At 40.8% G+C, this 16,581-nt stretch overlaps 1 protein-coding gene across 1 annotated transcript in view; it reads left to right on the top strand.

Annotated features, from left to right (window-relative positions):
• Positions 1-9,151, top strand: part of Faxc (failed axon connections homolog) — a 66,024-nt gene extending 56,873 nt beyond the window's left edge. The window contains exon 6 of the mRNA XM_005377800.2: positions 8,361-9,151. Coding sequence (XP_005377857.1) covers positions 8,361-8,650 — 290 coding nt within the window. The 3' untranslated portion in view covers positions 8,651-9,151. The remainder of the gene's footprint in view (positions 1-8,360) is intronic.
• Positions 9,152-16,581: the final 7,430 nt, after the last annotated feature.

The following is a 16,581-nucleotide window of genomic DNA, read 5'->3' as shown; positions in this document are numbered from 1 at the left end:
ACCATTTTCTGGCGGATCCAGTGCTGCGGCAACTGGGGTGAGGTGGGACTGAAGAACTCACTGCCGGTTTCAGTTGCTCTTTTTGAATTTGAACTGGTCTTAGATATTTTGCATGTGGGTTACATTTGACTGAATCACTTGAATTCAACTCTTCTGCTACACCAGTGAGGGCAACTTTGGATCATATACTGGGAATGATAGAGCTGGAAAGTCAACACTGTGGGAAAACTGTCAACAAATGCTAAGTCTGATGCCAAAGAATTATTGCTAATACCATGTACTATTAACGTATGCAAAGAAGCACAATCTTGGTACATATTTTAGTGAAATCTTGGCTGTCAGGCCTGCCAGAATAACAGTTCTTCACTACTGGGAACAAGGTCAAGGTGGCAGTAAATGGACCAGGTCTAGGCAATGAACATGGGATGGGGCAAGGGTGGTAGCCAGGAATAAAATTTATAGGGAAAGTGAGCTCACCTTGGATTGATGTCCTGGGACTACATCTTTGTATGCATATCTGTGTGTGTGTGTGTGTATGTGTGTGTGTGTGCATGTATATATTAGGGTAGGGTGGGGTGACATATGTAGCTGCTGGGACTCTCAAAGAGGTGGGAGCTATTTGAAGTCATTTTCAGTTTAAAGCAGCATCTAAGCAAGCATCTGGGGGCTGCAGATGTGAGAATCACAGCTCAGTATGTTTGGGGAAGGCGACTGACCAGAGTTAGTTAGAGCTGATGATCAGTTGAGCAGCCTGGGGATACAGGGGAGGTCACCAGCAGAAAGGCACATAGAGTACTATTAGTAATGCTGGTGAATGGATGGACGCTTGGAGCTCCGCGGCACAGATGATACAAGAGAAGGACGTGGGGTGCCGGTCGTTAGCGGGTAGGTGAGGCCGCAGGAGGAACCTGTGTGGACAGGCCCACTGAGGTGCGTGCTCTGGAGCTCAGACCAGGCCGAGGGCAGCACACTTCCTCTCCAGATCCCGCTTTTCATGGGGCCGCGGCTTCAGAGACGTTAGCAGACTTGGCTGGAATGGATCAGGCGCTGACTGAAGGTCTCCCGGGAGGTCAGCTGAGTGGGGCTAGGAACAGTATTGATGGACATCTAAGTTCATCACTAAAGTTTTTCTAAATTGATTCTGTTATCATATTGGTGATGTTTGCAGCATTTAAAAATTATTTTCTCTTTATCTGAATCACATTTTCTATAGTATTCTTAAAGATACTGATTCCTTTTAGTTTATTTAGGGCTTTTTTTTTTTTTTTTCCTTTTGGAGACAGGGTTTCACTATGCAGCTCAGGCTGGCCTTGAACTCACTTTGTAGCCCAGGCTGGTCTCAAACTCTCAATGATCCTCCTTCTGAGTGCTGGGATGACAGGTGTGCACCACCACACCCAGCAGGACTATTTTGTATACACTGTCTCTATTATTCCATTTCCTCAGTACCCGCCAAACTACCTTTACACACCCATGTGTACACACCACTCACAATTAACTCACGTACTGCTGGGCACATACAGGCCATTCAGACATTTACTTATACACATTCACCGCCACTGGGGTGGTCCTTTTCTTGGAAGTATTTAGGGATCTATTATCAGTAGTACTCTCAGACTATGTAGGATCTCTTTGTTCAGAATGAAGCATATTTTGTTAATGTATTTATGATTTAGCTACTTCTGCCTTACCTCCTCAATGGATTTGAGGAATTTAGTGTTTTCTCTGGAGAAATGATCAGCCTTTGGAGGACTGATTGTAGGTCCCACCCTGAGACACATCCGGGAAATCTGGCACCATCCTTACTGGGCAATTTTGGTGCATGTGCAGTCCCTACCCCACTTTCGTAGTTCTTATTTGGAGATAGGGTTTTGATTAGTTGCTCACTTGTGAACCTTCTGCCTCAGCCTCCCAGAGTGCTGGGATTACAGGCATGTGCCACCATGCCTGGCACATGTATTTTGATTTTTAAAGATGTGCCAGTGACTTCTAGTTCTCCTTTGGGATTGGTGCAATGTGGATTAGTGAGGTCCACAGAGTGTCTCTAAGTCTCATTTTAGGTGTCAGTTCTATGTTCCTCCTAAACCTTTCAATCTGAGCTGCTAACGTACAGCCAGACGGGGAATTTGTTCTCAACTCCTTTCCCTGCTGTGCTTACTCTGTGGTGGAGACTTTCCCAAGCAGTAAGGAGAGGCAGCCTCAGTGGAAAACACCGAGAACCTGGGTAGTTTAGAACGGCCCGAAGCTCAGAAGCATGCATGCCTTGGATCGAGACAAGGCACTGCTGGTCTTGCCACATGTACAGGTATAGGAATGAATATTAGATTTCTTGTCCTAGTTATTATTTACAAAGCCACACAAACTACTTCTGGAGCTGTTGAGAATAGTAAGAAATTTTCCTTAATTTAGGTGAGTAAGAAGGTAGGTGAGTTGGTAAGTTGAATGTTCAGCGATTATTAATATATGCATATGTGTGTATCTAGACATAGATATAAATAAGAAATACTACTTGTACAATGGAGAAAATTTAGCAAAGATAGAAGTGTTTTAAAAGAATAAAAATAAGTTCACTTAATCATCCACAGAACTACCGTTGATATTGTGGTATATATCCTCACCAAGTACAAGATATAGAATTATACATACATTTTTTTAATTGGGATCACAATATTGATATATTTATAACCTTAAGCATTACAACCTGAGCATTCTGGCCTTTTCCCTTGTTATTAAATATTATTTAAAAATGAATTTTTTGTCATTAATTATATCCTACATTATAGCTCCATTGCAATTTATGTGATTAATCTCTTTTTGCTGGACTTGTAGACTATTCCCAATGTGTGATAGTGAATAGTCATGTACATGTGTGATCTAGCTCATGCTCAAGTCATGTCCTGAGGTTAAGTCCTAGGCAGGGAATCACTGTGAAAGGGTTGGTTGCTCTGTATGGCTCAGGGGCTTTCTAGAAAGGCCATGATAATTTCCATCTGCATGAGTAATGTCTGAAAGCATCCCAAATTTTAGTTCCTTGGTTAGGCCTGCATAGTATTTATTTTGAAAATTTTACAATTTTTATAGTAAGAAAAGAATCTGTTTTATTGTCAGTAACACTCTTGGTATGGAATCAGAATCGCTGTTTTAATCAGAGTGCCCTTGTTGGAGAACTGCATGTGGTTTGGGCACTCTTTAAAACAGAGATGGGCAATTGAAAAAGCCCAGGAAAGCAAAATCGAAGCGTCTCATGGTAAAGAACTCTGCAGCACACCTGCCCAGCCTCTGAAGCCCTAGAGAAACCACACCAAACACTACTTTCTGAATGGGTAAGGAATGCTCTATTCTGCATTCTAAGGAAAATCTCACTCAGAAACTTTCAGTGGGGGTTGTTTATTGTACTTGGGTATCTCTTTTGCTATTACTTGATAGCTTAAGTCATAGAAAAATGCTGGCTGTCCTTGGAAAATGTGTAAGTACCCTCTTACCCCTGTGCGCACTCTCCAGCTGGAAGAGGCTGTGGTGGGGGCACTGGGGTCACAGGAAAGGCTTGGATCGGGTGGCCTTTGCGGGTGCTTGTATTTTGAAGTCTGAATTAGTGTCAGTTATCTTTAGCATCAAGGAGATGAGGCAAAGGGAGTGTCTTCACTACAGCATTCTAGTAGTGTTGGAGCGTTTCAGAAGCGGGTGTGCTCAGTGGCCTCTGTCCTCGTGCGACAAGCCCTGAGGAGAGTAACCACGGGTGTAGTCAGCACCTACACAGGCTTGAGACAGGGAGGAGCTGAGTTCCTATCTGCGGAGACGTGAGTAAGTTTGGGCAGTGGCCAGTGTTTTCCAAATATTTGCTTGTTAATGACTCAAAGTGGGTATGAATGGCAGGTGGGAGCAGCTTAGTCCTGGACTCTGGCTCCGGTTGACAGTATTTTCTGTGTCAAATTGTACATAGTGTTTTTGATTATTAAAGAAATTAGACCGATACAAGAATATAACACTGGTCACTTTCTGAGGGTGGGAGTTTGAGGCAAAGTCTCGTTATGTATTCCAGGCTGGCCTTGAATTCACTGTGCAGCCCAAGCTGGCCTCCAACTTGCAGTGATCCTCCTGCTTCGGCCTCCTGAGTGCTGGGATTACAAGCATGCGCTCCCTCATTCAGCAACACTGATCACTTTTTAAAAAGAAAACTTTTCCATTTGAGAAACTCCAGGAGAAAGACCCTTTATGATGTCTAGTATTGTCTTCTGGATAGAGGAGCAATCAGTTTCTGATAAATATCTTCTCAAATTGTCTGAGAGTATCACTTTACTATTTTTTTTACTAATTTTATTGCATTTTCAAGTTACAGAAGTAAAACATGATGGTCACAAGTTGAACCATACAACAGAAAGTTAATAAATATATGACCTTACCTCTAGCTATATCCAATATCTTGCCCTCCACAGGACAATCTCTACTAAAGATTCCTCTGTGACTTTCTTTTTTGGTGTACAAATTTATTTACACATGTATGTGCTTGGGTTTGTTTTTATTGTTTATTTAAACTAAACAACAGAATAATACCGTAACATATTACCCTGTAACTTGCTTTTTTCACTTAACAAAACATCACCTCTTTTTAACAGGTACACTATTTTCTACAGAATGGCTAGTTTATTCAATCAATCCTTATTGTTGGACATTCAGGCTGTTTCTGTCTTTTTCTTTTCATTCCTTTCTTCTTTCATCCCCTCTCTTCTTCCTTTCTTCTTTCCCTTCTCCCCTCTTTTCTTTTTTCCTTCTCCTTTTTTTACGGTGACATGTAATGCTACATTCATCCAGGCACATATATCTTTAAATACCGATACTTTTGTATTAGTAGATAGAGTATTAAAAGTGGAATCCTGAGCCAAACCCGGTACATATAAAAATCTCACTAGGTAGCGGGTCATTTCTGAAAAGGGTCATAGCAGTCAGTGCTTTCACAGGCCATGCAGAGCCGTGCTTGACCGCTGCACCCACATCGGTACTGGGTGTTATCAACAGTTTAGACTTGCAGTGGTGGCGAACCTATGGTGTGTGTGCCGCAGTAGGCACCCAGAGCTTTCTCTGTTGGCACATGAACCAAGTCGTCCCAGCAGCCAAGAACCAGATAACAGTTGTGTTTTCTAAACTAAAACCTCAGTATTTGGGTTTAATTGCTGTGCTGGCACTTTGTGATAAATAAGTGGGTTTTGGGTTGCAGCTTGGGTACTTGGTTTCTGAAAGGTTCGCCATCACAGGTCTAGAGGGTGAAGCTGTTATCTGATTGTTTAACCCACTTTGCAGAAGAGCAGTTTTTCTATTACTTCACAAGGCTTACATCTTCAGTGTAGGCATTCGTGTTAATACAGGCGCATCACATGGACTTCGCACCACCTGTGTCTACTGCCATCCTTTTCCATTTCTTCTGGCTGTTGAGCAGGTCAGCTGGGCCCAGGAAGGACTTGGTAAAGCCAGAGAAAGGCAGAGTCCCACCTCTAGCTGCACGCTCTGATCCACTCTTTTCAGGGATAGGGTGTGGGGAGGACCTCTTCTCATCCAGATCTACCCTTCTCAGCTGAGCGGCGCAATGATCACTTCTTTCCACAGTGGCTCATTGCTAGTAAGGCTGGCACAGTTCTTGAGATCCCAGCAAAGAGTACAGAGAAAAGAGTCTGGGACAAGTGATACAACGCTGTTAAATGCCAGGCCTGGCTGTTCATGCATTAGTGGAGAGTCGGAAGAGAGTCCTGGTGAGGGGCACGAGGACCATAGAAGTTAACAGAAATTCAGCAGATGAGCAAAGCACTTTACGTGGTGCCTGGTACACAGAAAAGGCCGCATCCGTGTGGGCCTTGGGAATAGATTCTCATTTTCTGGTGGCTCCTTGGGAACGGCTGAAGAGGAAGGATTTGATGAGGGCTCTCCTCAGGGCCTATGGTGAAGTGGCCCAATTCATTCTTGATGTCTCTTTGCCTTTCATGTTAGATCCTTTTCCTTGCTCTTGCCGCAGACTCCACATCTTTTTCCGACCCTTGGTTACCCGTGACTGGCAGGAGTACCCAGGAGGTGTTGCATGACTGTTCTTTGAGTGAGAAAATAAGTAAAGCTTCCTCCCAAGAGCAAAGTTGTTGGCTTCTCAGCTCTTGACTCCTGAATATGTACATAAATAGCTTCTGGTAGCCGGCAATCATAATGGATTATTTAGTTGTCTTTTGAGACAGGGTCTCACTATATAGCACAGGCTGGTCTTGAATTCATTATGTAGACCAAGCTGGCCTCAAACTCATGCCCATCCTCCTGCCTCAGCCTCCCAAGTCCTAGGATTATAGGACTTGGACCTATAATCTGCTGTAGCTGGCTCAGAATGATTTCTTATATAGAATGAATTATATAGAATTTCTTATATAGAATGAATTCCCATATAGAGCCATCTAAGACAGAAAACTGAGCTGGAACCAGCATATATCCACTGGTTTATGGGACCCAGGAAGTAGAGGATTTATCTGGTTATAGTGGTAGGGATGTGCTCATTTAAGGAAAACAGCAATCATGCTTTGACAAGGGGAAATGTTTGAAAAAATGTTACAGGAGATAATAGGTAATAATAGCAATAAATAAATAAATACAAAATAAAAATGAAATGAATTAGTCCAACATATTAATTATTACCTTGGATTAATGAAAACATAGGTGTTTTTTATTTCCTTCTTTATGTATTTATATAATTTCTATATATAGACTTCTAATTTTCCAAAAGGAAACTATATTACTTTCTTTAACAGAAAAATAGAGTAGTTACTATAATAATCAGAGCTATTCATAAAGAAACATGAAATGACATGTTATAGGGGATTGGTAAAAACAAAATGCAACTGTGGTGGTTCGTGTAACAAAACTCTGTGAAATTACCATGGTTTTCATAGTGTGAAATTTGAATATCCATTGTGACTTTTGACTGGAAAAAGCAGGACAGGAAAGAGACTGTATAGTAAGTCTTATATAGCAAATATAAACACATGTAAATGTACTTGAAATACATAAATTCCTGGAAGAATATAAATGAAAATATTATTATGGAGGATGGGATTATTGTTCTTTTTTTTTTTTTTTGCTTAACTATATTTCCTAATTTTCTGCAATGAAACATGGATCACCTACATATTAAGTGAAGACATATGACTTAAAAGTATGCAAAGAATATTTTGGGCTCATAATAGGATATAGTGCTAAATTATGTATTTTATAAACAATGTTGCCACCTGGTGGACAAAAGGCAAAAACCCACTCTTTTTCTTTATTTTTCATTTGAAATAAGGAAATGAGGTCCGGGTGCTACATGATGTTTGATAAATGCCCAGGCAATGTTAGTAACTTCAAATAAGTGTTCCATTAATTCACATGGAAAAGAAATAGTCCAGAGATTGATTGGGAAATCATTTGTTGGTGCAGTTGTTCACTTTTATTCAAAACAGTAAAGTATTTTGGTTTTACTAAATGTATTTGTAGGCACACTTATCTGGAAAGACAGCTCTACGTTATCTATTTTATGCATTATTTAGGGCGAAGTTTTTATCCTAACATTAATTTTTTCCAACTTGGCATAGCGCCCAGCCTATAGTAAAGTCACAAAAAAAATTGTGGAATGAATGATTACTTCTGGCCAACTTAATGCAACAAACAGTTGGTGAATTTTATAAATTAATTTAAATGTGAACCAATCAAGTCATTAGTTCTCTCGCTATGTAAACACAGAATGCTTCACAAGGCCAAATGATTGTAATTTACCTGTCATTTTGGATAAACTACCCCGCCACATCTCATCAACACAGAGTTCACTCTTTAATTTCATTGAGTCCGCTTACTGAATTGAAGTTTTTGGACTTAGTTTTCATACTAGGTGCATAACAATCTAAATATTTTGACAGTATCTCTGTGGGAAGACACTGTGAATGTCTACTTTTCCCCCTTTCTCCCACACTGCCCAGGAAGCCCAGTGGCTGGATGTCTTACTTCAAATACCACAAACTAGGTGGCTTGTAAGTCACAAAATTTGATTCCTCCAGTTTTTGAGGATCATGGTGTGGGCAGATTCCGTGTCTGGTGAGGGCCTGTGTCCCAGTGTGTAGAACATGAGGGTCTTTTCATGGTGTCCTCACAGGGTGGCAGGGGCAGGCAGTTCTCCAGAGCCTCCTTTATTAGGCACTAATCCCTGTCATAGGGGATTTGTCTTCCCAACCTACTCACTTCCAGGAGGCCTAACATCCTATTATATTTGGATTTTGATGGGACGTGGACATCTCCACTATACCACTGTTCAGTGGTTGCCTTTGCGAATAACCCTGTCTTCTCCTATTCTCCGCCACATGCAGGTGAGCTGATCAACCTTGCCATGTACTGTGAGAGGATAAGGAGGAAATTCTGGCCCGAGTGGCACCATGACGACGACAACACTATCTATGAATCTGAGGAGAGCAGCGAAGGCAGCAAAACCCACACCCCGCTGCTAGACTTCAGCTTTTACTCAAGGACAGAGACCTTTGAAGACGAAGGGGCAGAGAATAGTTTCTCCAGAACCCCAGACACAGACTTCACTGGACACTCACTCTTTGATTCTGACGTGGACATGGATGACTACACAGACCACGAACAGTGCAAATGACATCCAGCCTCGCCGACCCTCTTCCTTCGGAGCTGCCACTCCCTGGGGTTGTTCCAGTTTCCCAGGTAGAAATCCATCTGCACTGAGAGGAGATCTCTGGGCGTGGCCCACAGGCTAACTGGACGGTGGCCGCCTTAGTTCTTTTTTGTACAAACAGAACATAGACCCATTCAGATGGCTCCATTTAAACAGCCCCCACTTCCAGAAAAAGTCAGCATGGTTCCTGAAATCCATTTCTGTTTTCATTGAAAACTAACAGTGTGTGATGGAGCAGGTAAACGAGTGGGTTGTCAGCTGATAGTGTTTATACTGATCTTCCTCAACTGAGGGCTTAGTTATGAGCTAGATTCTTAAACATCCTTCGTCCTCCAGGATATGAAGTATGAGAGATACCAGAAAACATGTAGGAGATAAATGTCCTATGGTGGCCACTTGTATTCTATGTGTGTATATTGTATGTTGAACATAAGTCAAATAAAATCCACAGATACTCAATGAACACCTACTGTGTGCAAAGCACTGTGCTAGGTGCTAATCAGTTTAAGTTTTATTCTAAGCTTTGCCAGTGACTAGCTATGTGATTTCGGGCAAGTCCCTTAACTATTGCGTGCCTCATTTCTCCCACCTGTAAAGTGGGGGCAACAATACCCTCCACCTACCTACCTCACAGGGGTGTTGTGGGGATTCATGTGGTAACATTCCTCTGGCTCTTTCAACTTCTTGGACTTGTTGTGATAGAAACACATTTCACTCTTTATTGTGCTTCCTTTGTGTGAAGATCTGAAGGCAAAGGAATTCGATATCCAGGCAACAATGACTACAATCACTTGCACAAGCTGAGCAGATGACGCACACACAGGGCCACCATTAGGACTTTGTCGCCATCCCCTTGGAGATCTTGTTTGGATCAGAACCTTTCATTGAAAGAACATTGGAAATATTTTTACAAATCATCATCAGTTTAAAATGGTCTTCGAGTGTACAGTGCTTTTTCAGAAGCTATTTCTTTTGCAGCCTGAGCTCACACTGGAATGTTGTTCTTTGTTATGTCCTGAATAAAGCTCAGGAATATGGCGGGAAGGGTTGTAGAGGTAAACGGGGAAGTATTTGATTGACTTTTGTAGGCAGAAGCTTGCCAACTTTTAATGTCTTTTTTGAAAACAAGGCCTGCTAAGATGTACTGAAAAGTGGGGCTAGGATGAGGGGCGTGGGACTTGTACCGAAACACTCTGTGCTGTGATAGATCATAAGCAGTGTTATTGCTGCAACTTCTCTGGCGTTTTCAGCTGTTGCCAACAGAGCTGGGCGGTGCTCGGAACTGACCGCCATGTTTCTTAAGGATCTCTGACCCTTCCCCTCCTCCCTCTCTCCACAGAGCACAGGAACTACTGTGGTTATCCACATTTGAAAAGGTGCTCTGATCTCTGAAGATAGTTTTTGTTGTTCTGTTTTTTTGGTACTGGGAATCAAACTCAGGACCTTGCGCTTGCCAGGAAGGCGCTTGTGCCGCTGAGCTATATCCCTGGCCCTGAAGATAGATTTTGTTGACTTAGGACATTTTCCAAGGAAATATGGGGTGAGACTCGCGTGTGATGGAGGCTATGGCTTTGGGCCAGGAGAATAAGTATTAAGATTTACAACTATAAACAGAATTTCTTTGATTCTGACAAACAGATTATTTATTATTCAGTTAAAGGCATTTTCTTTTTCTTCTGGTTTTTTTTTTTTTTTTTTGAGGCAGGGTCTCAATATGTAATTCAGGCTGCTTTTTGACTCACTCTATAGACCAGGCTGGCCTTGAACTCTAATGATCTTCCTGCCTCAGCCTTCTGAGTGCTGTGATTCCAGACATGTCCTACCGTGTCTGGCTTAGAGGCATTCCTTAAAAGACAAAAAAGCTTCTGAGAAATTCATGTACTTTACTTGAAGAAAAAAAAAGAAAAACATTTTGAATATAGCTCCTGGATATGAATCTGGGAACAAATGCTGAAGCTTTCTAAGTTAGAAATTCTTATTCCACAGGAAACTTAGTTGCTAATATTTTATTAAAACCATACCTATTCAAGAGGACTTTCTGATGAATAGGGTAGAGAAGATAAGCGTGAATAAGCCTGTTCTGAGTTTCCATCATCCCTTGGGAGGACTGTTTACCCCTGTTCCCTTTAGCAAGTTCCTTCTAAGGCAGCAGGGGCAGTGCTATGGCACTAGGGACCCTCCTGACCTGGGCGTGTGAGTGTAATGAACACGTGGGCTATGCACCTGTCTCCATGAGGGTTGACTTTTCCTTTTTCCACTCTTGACTGGAAACAAATATCTGAAATTTTGCCTACTATATATTTTAACTGTACAGCACTAAATGTAATGGATTTTCACTGTAAGCATGATTGAGTATGTAGGTTATATACGTTTTTTAATTGTGCATTACTTGGAGGGCAAGTGTGTAGCGAGCCGGTGTTCCAAGTGAATGTAGGATAATTTGCTTCATTCAGGTACCTCCTTCAGGGGCGTGAATGGATATTCTGGCTGGCAGCATTTTGTAGGTACAAACTTGAGGAACCCTACAATATGCCCCAGTTTTAATTTCCCAACATGGGTTAAAGGAAACAAATGGCTAAAACAAAATCACCATAGTTTTAGTCTTTAGTAGGAGGGCTTTTTGTGTGCTTCATTAAGAAGCTAACCAGATTTGAACTGTTCTCCAATTTGATGAATAGGTGCTACTTCCAAGACACAAAAACTAACGAGAGATTAGGGACTATCTTGGTTATTTGGCTCTCTTGTTCAAGCTCTGATTTCTTTTTTATTGGAAAGCAACTTAAGGAAACATGATCTTTAAATAACAGATGCTTTTGATTGAACAGAAGATTCATGGATCGCATTTGTTAGCCTTCTATTATAAAAATAAATTCTTCCTCTATATCTACCTACCACCCCACTCATCAGGATTAGTGAGCAGCTATTATGTGCTTTGCTAGCCATCAGAACAGATATAAGGACAAGATAAATTTAAGCAGTGATAGACTACTTGTCAGACTTTGCCAATTTGCTGTTATATTATTAATTGTGAATAGCGACATTGCCAAGGCCAGGGGCTACCAGAAGACTTAGAATCAATGGGACTTGAACCACAGCTGCAGTGTGGTCCTCACATGAGCCCTCCCTGAGTATAGAGAAGTCCTAGGATACCTATTGTGAAATGGGTAGGGTTCAAGGAAAGGAGCTGCTAAGGTTGCAGGCTCTTGGGTCTTGCCTCTCTTTCTTCAGGAGAAAGCATAGAATCATAGACGTATGTAGCCAGTTCAAGAATCAATTCTAGAAAGCTCCTTACAAGAGAGGCTCTGGACTGTTACTGGCTCAGCGTCACATGTAGAAGTATTTGAAGGGGCGGACCCAAGGCTGAGGTCTTCCAAGTTGCCCTAGAGAGTTCTTTTCATTATGCCACATGGGCATGATTTCTTTATAAAGCTCACGTTCCTGAGAAGTCTCTGAGCATGCTTGGAATCCCCTTTCACGCTCATCCTTCACATTTAGTCAGCTTGGCCCAGGCCACCTCTAGAAACCTGCCTTAGATATTTCTTTTTTACACAGTACCGCTAGGCTCTGTGAATAAGAGCAAGCTCAATTTCCACATCACTGAGACTTCTCATTTGTATTTATCTTTTCAACAGTCCATGCCCAATTGCTTATTTCCTGAATATTTACCCTGGGTTGGCCCTGGGGTGCACATGGGTACGGAGGGGTTACAGAGCCGACATGGCATTCTGATTTAAGGGCACTTCTTTTGCTGAGTCTACTCCAAAGCCTCTTTTATGTGCTTGATCACTTAACATATCCATCCCACCTGCCACCGCTGGAGTAGTCTTTTTTTTTTTTTTTTTAAGTCTCTGGCCCCTATGGGGTACCCTACTTTCTCAGATGAAGAATTCCAGGTTCCTTAGGGCCTGATACTGTCACTTCTTTATTCACTTGTCTCCCAGGGCTCCTCTGTGTGAGCGATCCAGTGCAGCGGTTGATCTGTTCACCAGGGCCTCGCTGTGCCTCAGGGGTCCCCACCTCAGTGCCTCGTGCTCTCCCTCTCCTGAAATGCCCTCCTCTCCTCTCCACTGGCCCAAATCAGACCCATCTCTTAAGGCCCAACTTCATCAGTTCCGCATGAAGAATTCCCAGCTCATTATCATCCCCTCCCTCCTCTAAACACAAAGCATTCATCATTTCCTTCCCTAAAGGCTGTGTGGAAAAAGTTTGCTCAGAAAGTGGGCCATACACTAGAAAGTAGCTGTTTTTCATGGTATGTGTGTGTGTGTGTGTGTGTGTGTGTGTGTGTGTGTGTAGGACTCCACTGATAATCTAATAAAAATCCCATACCTTATTCCCAGAAAAATGCACATATGCAAACATCTAAAATTGTACGTACAAATTCAGATGTAAAGATCTGAAACTGCTCATGGATTCCTTAGGGGATTCATGACCACTAGTCGAAGAGGTCTTATTCTAAAGAGTCTTTAAATATTACTGTTGTTGGTGTTTGTTTTTGTCTTTAACATATCTAGAGAGGAGAAAAATTGGTGCAAGATATGCAAGCACAAGTGATTTCCATTATTTTCCACACCGAGCATGGGTTAAATGACAGAGAAGGGAGAAAGAAGAACTGTCCTGTGTTACATGAGAAAATAACTTTGTTTTGACAGATTTGGAATTTAGAAAGTGATAGAGTTTTGTTGTCATCATCTATCTCTTAACCACCCAAAAATTTAATTTGTCAAAATGAGTCTGGGGCCGACTGAGGTGCATTTCAGCCCCGAAACCCACCACTTCTGCATGGAAGGGCAGTCAGTCTGGAGTTTAAGATGAGAGAGAAGTGGAAGGATTTTTGCTCACAGGAGCAAGATCTGTGTAATCAGATTTTCCTGTATTTGTTCATTCTTCTGGAGAGCAGTTGTTGAGTATATTTTCAATAAAAGGATGGTGACTTTTACTGATAGAGAACAACTTAGGCAATTCCTTTTTTTTTTTTAACCCAAGATATTTCATTTGTGCACAAATAAACAAGAACATAGCAATAACAAAAAATAACTTATAGATGGGGTTTAGCCAGCAGCAAACTCCCGATCATTTCAGTGGACAAACAAATCATGTAGAGTGAAAGATTAATATAATACTTTAGAGTTCTGTACACAAATAGTTTCAGCAATGATCTTGATGGACATCTTATATTTTAAAAAATCACTATTGTCCCTTATTGAAGCTTCAGGTATCTTGAAACATTCTATTAACTGTATGTGTATATATATATGTGTGTGTGTGTGTGTATGCATATATACATATATATGTGTATAATTTTATAAAAAGTAGAGTTACTAAATTATATTAATCCCCCTACCCTACAGCATCAGGAAACATTTATTTTTATTTGTTTTTACTCTGTGGCTCTAGAATACTTTTCATTTTTTAGTAATATTTAACATTTTTTCTTTCTTTAGTACCTTTTTAAAAAAATTACCCCATGGCTTTTAAAAGAAACAACATCTAGCTTTTGAATTGCCATATTAATTAGTGGTGGCTAAACTGTTAACAGAGAGAATATAATATAATTACTCATAGGAGGGCTAGAAAGATGACTGTTCTATATATTTACCATCGCCTCCCTTTTTAAAAAGCAGTCTGTGGACTTCCCCCTTGAATAGTTGTTCAGAATATAAGTGCATGACTTTTCCGAATTTTTTCCTACCCCCATCCTCACAAAACTCCAAGAGATCATGTTTGGCTTATTAACCTCCCAGTGATTGTGTTTTTACCTTTAATTGCATTTAAGTTTTTTTGCACCAATAAAACTAAAGGCAGTGTTCAAATATCCAAGAGCTCTCTGCTTCAGTAAGGGTGACATGTTTTACGCCTCTCAAAATGATTTTACCTCCAGTAATAAGACTCATGGGATCAGATCGTGCTTATTGTAAACAAATGTTTTCCCCCAGTTATCTACGTGGCACTGAATGTCCGACAGCGCAAACATTGACATGGGTGACAGTTTCTCCAGGGTGATGGTTGGAAAAATGAGACACTGAGTCATTCATGTAGGAGTTTTGGAATTTCACTGAGTGGGAGGAAAGATGAGAAAAATAACAAACACCAGGGCTTCAAGCAACCGTGTGGTATGGCTGTATTAGAGACGTATCAGGCATATGAGAAGTTTTCTATGTGGTGGCATCTTACTAAAGTAATCCGAGAAGAAGTCTCTAAATCAAAAACAAATGCAACCTATGTTAGGAAAGGGTTGCTTATGAATATAAAAATGGCCAGTGCAGGAAATACTGAGGTATGTTTATCTTTATTTTAGCTTCAATGATAGCCCCATCAAAGGTAGGCCTGGGTATTTGCAGAGCAGCTTAGAGGTGCTTGCCCCAGTCTGTTTACTCCTTTGATTTTGTAACTTCCTTCTAGTCTCTCAGAAGGGTTCATGGCATTGACTTTTCATTTTCTAAATAAAAAATATACAAGGTAATATGTATTCTACTTTAGAGAAGGTTTTTTTTTTTTTCTTTTTTTAAGTGTCTGGAGACATCCCGAATCATCCCTATTTAGGCAGTGGTCTCCAAACCTTTGTGCTTATTCACCGTATCAACAAACCTTTCTGTGCATGTTCCTCAGTGTATTTTTTATGATATACACAAATGTATATATGTATACACTGTTGTATATGTATATACTGGTCTACTAATACAAGATACACGTTAAAAAAGCCATAGCTGGCATAGGATTTTAAAAATATATATTCTTTAATACTCAATGAAGATTAAGGAATGGTGCAAGGGGTACTTAATAGTATCTGCAGTTGATTAGTGAGTTTGTAACAAGTATGGCAAAGTGGATAATGACTCTGGTTCAAGGTATTTATTTTTACTTAAGACAGGTATTTTTGGCTAGGGGAAGGGAAGAGTGAACAATTAGGTGGACCTTCTACAAGAGCTCTTTTTGATTCTGTTTTTTTGGGAACAATTGATTTAGAATGCTTTGAAAGTTCCTGAAAGATTCCACAATACACCGAGCAAAATAAGAAAGGAGGAGGACACAAGTAACGCGAACGCAGGAGTATTGCCACAGAATTTGAGCACCAACCTGAAAAGCATGTTTCGATAATACTTGGTAATCATCCTGTCATGATTATACGTCTTTCTTCTATTTGTTTGTAACCCTGTGTATCCAAATATGTGGGAGACATGCAGATTTATCCTCAGCTATCTGAGCTAGCAAGGGCCAGTGCTGGCATGATTTGAACCCAAATTTCAGCTGTGTGGGAGCTGATGGACACTGCCAGGAGACATTTATCTGTACCGTCTGATCTGCAAACATGATGAATAACATCTTGTTGAATAAGGGCCCAATGTGGAGGCAGCGTTCCAGTGTTCATTTCTGGACCTATGAATTACTTTAGCACAGTTATTGTTAGTAGTTTATAAAGCCATATATAAACTTGTACAACTGATTGTAAGATAGATTTGAATTGTGCACTATGTTGACTACTGTATATACATGTGGAGCTCCTGTACATTTGTTCTTACTGCTGTATGTATTTGATGTGTAAATGATAACTAATGGATATGAACTAGCTTGCTGTGAATGTCTTCATTCCATTTTGCTTCTCTTTTGCACATTTGAATGCTTTAACTTTATAGCCATGAGGAAAATCTGAAATTTTGCATCTGATATACTGTTAAATGGTGGTCTCTTAGATGATTAGGAGAATGTTTTAGTTGTAAGGCTCTTGTATAATTAGAACAACATAATGAATTTTTTAAGTGTATAGCTTCCTGATAGAATTTCAAACGAGCGTTTTTAAAAAAGAAACACCGGTCTCTGGAATATGCCGTCCTTCTCTCTGCTGCTTTGCTTTGATGTCCAGTGTGCCCGTCAGCATGCTGTGAAGAGTGACAGCC

The sequence above is a fragment of the Chinchilla lanigera genome, unplaced genomic scaffold (assembly GCF_000276665.1).
Source record: "Chinchilla lanigera isolate Chin_1 unplaced genomic scaffold, ChiLan1.0 scaffold00010, whole genome shotgun sequence".
In the NCBI taxonomy this organism is placed as follows: domain Eukaryota; kingdom Metazoa; phylum Chordata; class Mammalia; order Rodentia; family Chinchillidae; genus Chinchilla; species Chinchilla lanigera.
The sequence above is the reverse complement of the archived record's forward strand: the minus strand, read 5'-3'. Positions and strand labels throughout refer to the sequence as shown.